This window comes from Sphaeroforma arctica (assembly GCF_001186125.1).
Source record: "Sphaeroforma arctica JP610 unplaced genomic scaffold supercont1.387, whole genome shotgun sequence".
Lineage (NCBI taxonomy): Eukaryota > Ichthyosporea > Ichthyophonida > Sphaeroforma > Sphaeroforma arctica.
In genome coordinates this window covers 72801-74229 of record NW_014040171.1, presented here as the reverse complement: position 1 = coordinate 74229, position 1429 = coordinate 72801, and the positions used below count along the sequence as shown (strand labels likewise).

The 1429-nt window shown below is 41.3% G+C and overlaps 1 protein-coding gene across 1 annotated transcript in view; it reads right to left on the bottom strand.

Annotated features, from left to right (window-relative positions):
- SARC_05818 (hypothetical protein) overlaps positions 1-1429 on the bottom strand; it is a 6616-nt gene that overhangs the window by 3941 nt on the left and 1246 nt on the right. The window contains exons 2-3 of the mRNA XM_014300314.1: positions 1014-1102; positions 16-164 (exon numbers count right to left, since the gene is read on the bottom strand). Of these exons, the coding sequence (XP_014155789.1) occupies positions 16-164; positions 1014-1102 (238 nt within the window). The remainder of the gene's footprint in view (positions 1-15; positions 165-1013; positions 1103-1429) is intronic.

Sequence of the window (1429 nt, the reverse complement as noted above, 5' to 3'; positions counted from 1 at the left end):
GTGTTTCAAGCTTACCGAGTTTCACGGTTTTGGTAGTGTTCACATAGATTCCAAAGGCCAAGCAACCGCCTGCGCCCGCATACCAACACACAAACCGCATCAATCGACGGCGGATTGGACTTAACGGCTCAGCCATAGGATTACCTGGGTCCACCCCTGCAGTTCTAAAACGGGACAAATCGGGATACATTACACATAAATCGAGGTTTGTAGATGTATAGAAGTAAGCATGTATGATGTAGTTTGTGAAATGAGATATTTATTCCTATGAAAAACATTATAGGCCATTCCTGATTAGAATTGGGGTCGCCCCCCCCAATCAGGCGAGCTATCTCATGAACGGGTAAATATCAAGACTCGTATGGAACTGTAGAAGAATGCATAGTGCAGTTTGTGACCAGTAATCTGGAACTGAAATGAGGTGTATGTGACCGAAATATAATATTAAATAAATGCATATCTAGTGAGGGGGGGGGAGGGGGGGTTGTGAACTCGCAATATTTTGTGTGTGCTTTCAAATTGGTCAGTGATGAATAGATACTTATAGATGTAAACATATGTTTAGTTTTGTTTTGTTTTTGGCTTTTGTGCTTCTGCTGTACTCCCTACGGTCCTGGAATAGGAACGAACCCGAAGGATAGCCTATTTGTAAGCTTTACAGGATATCTGTGTGTATATATGAACTTTTCAATTGCACTGTACCATGATCCGACTAGTACAATACAAACTAAGCTGGTCACGAGATGGATACCCAAAACAATAGATACCAAAAGAAATACATCTTGTCCAAAGTGCCGTAAGAACTCTACAAGAACAGTGTGGCGACAATAGAATATAGCAATACTTGGACACCTTAAGACATCCATAGACATCCCAAGACAGAGAAATCTCTGAGTGTGCTAAGGGTCGAGGTACTTAATAGACGCCGATTCCTAAGCAACCTAAACAACCAAACCTCAATGGTATTAATAACCCTGGAGTCAGACCTGTGAATACCACAAAACACAACATACAGAATGGTCGCGGCGAGGCATGATGTCACCGCTACAAAACTGAAGATCCCCAGCCGTACGGGAAACAGGGACAGGGAAGTCAGTGTGGTCTATGGATGAAAAATAGGGCAGCGGAAACAGCAATGAATGAGAGGGGTTCGTATCCGACACAGACTGGATATGGATAGATATCTTCAGTGCTTCGAGCGGTAGAACGTGATAAGAAACGTGTGTGCAGTGTGAATCATTTTATAATAGTAAGCTGTATACGTAGTCTCTTTGGTGATGAATGGCAATAAGAAGTCCTGGGATAGAAGCAAGAAAATCACTAGAAAACTACTATGGACGTCATTTATGGTCATATATATATATATATATATATATATATATATATATATATATGTGTGTGTGTGTGTGTAGTGTGTGTGTGTGTGTGT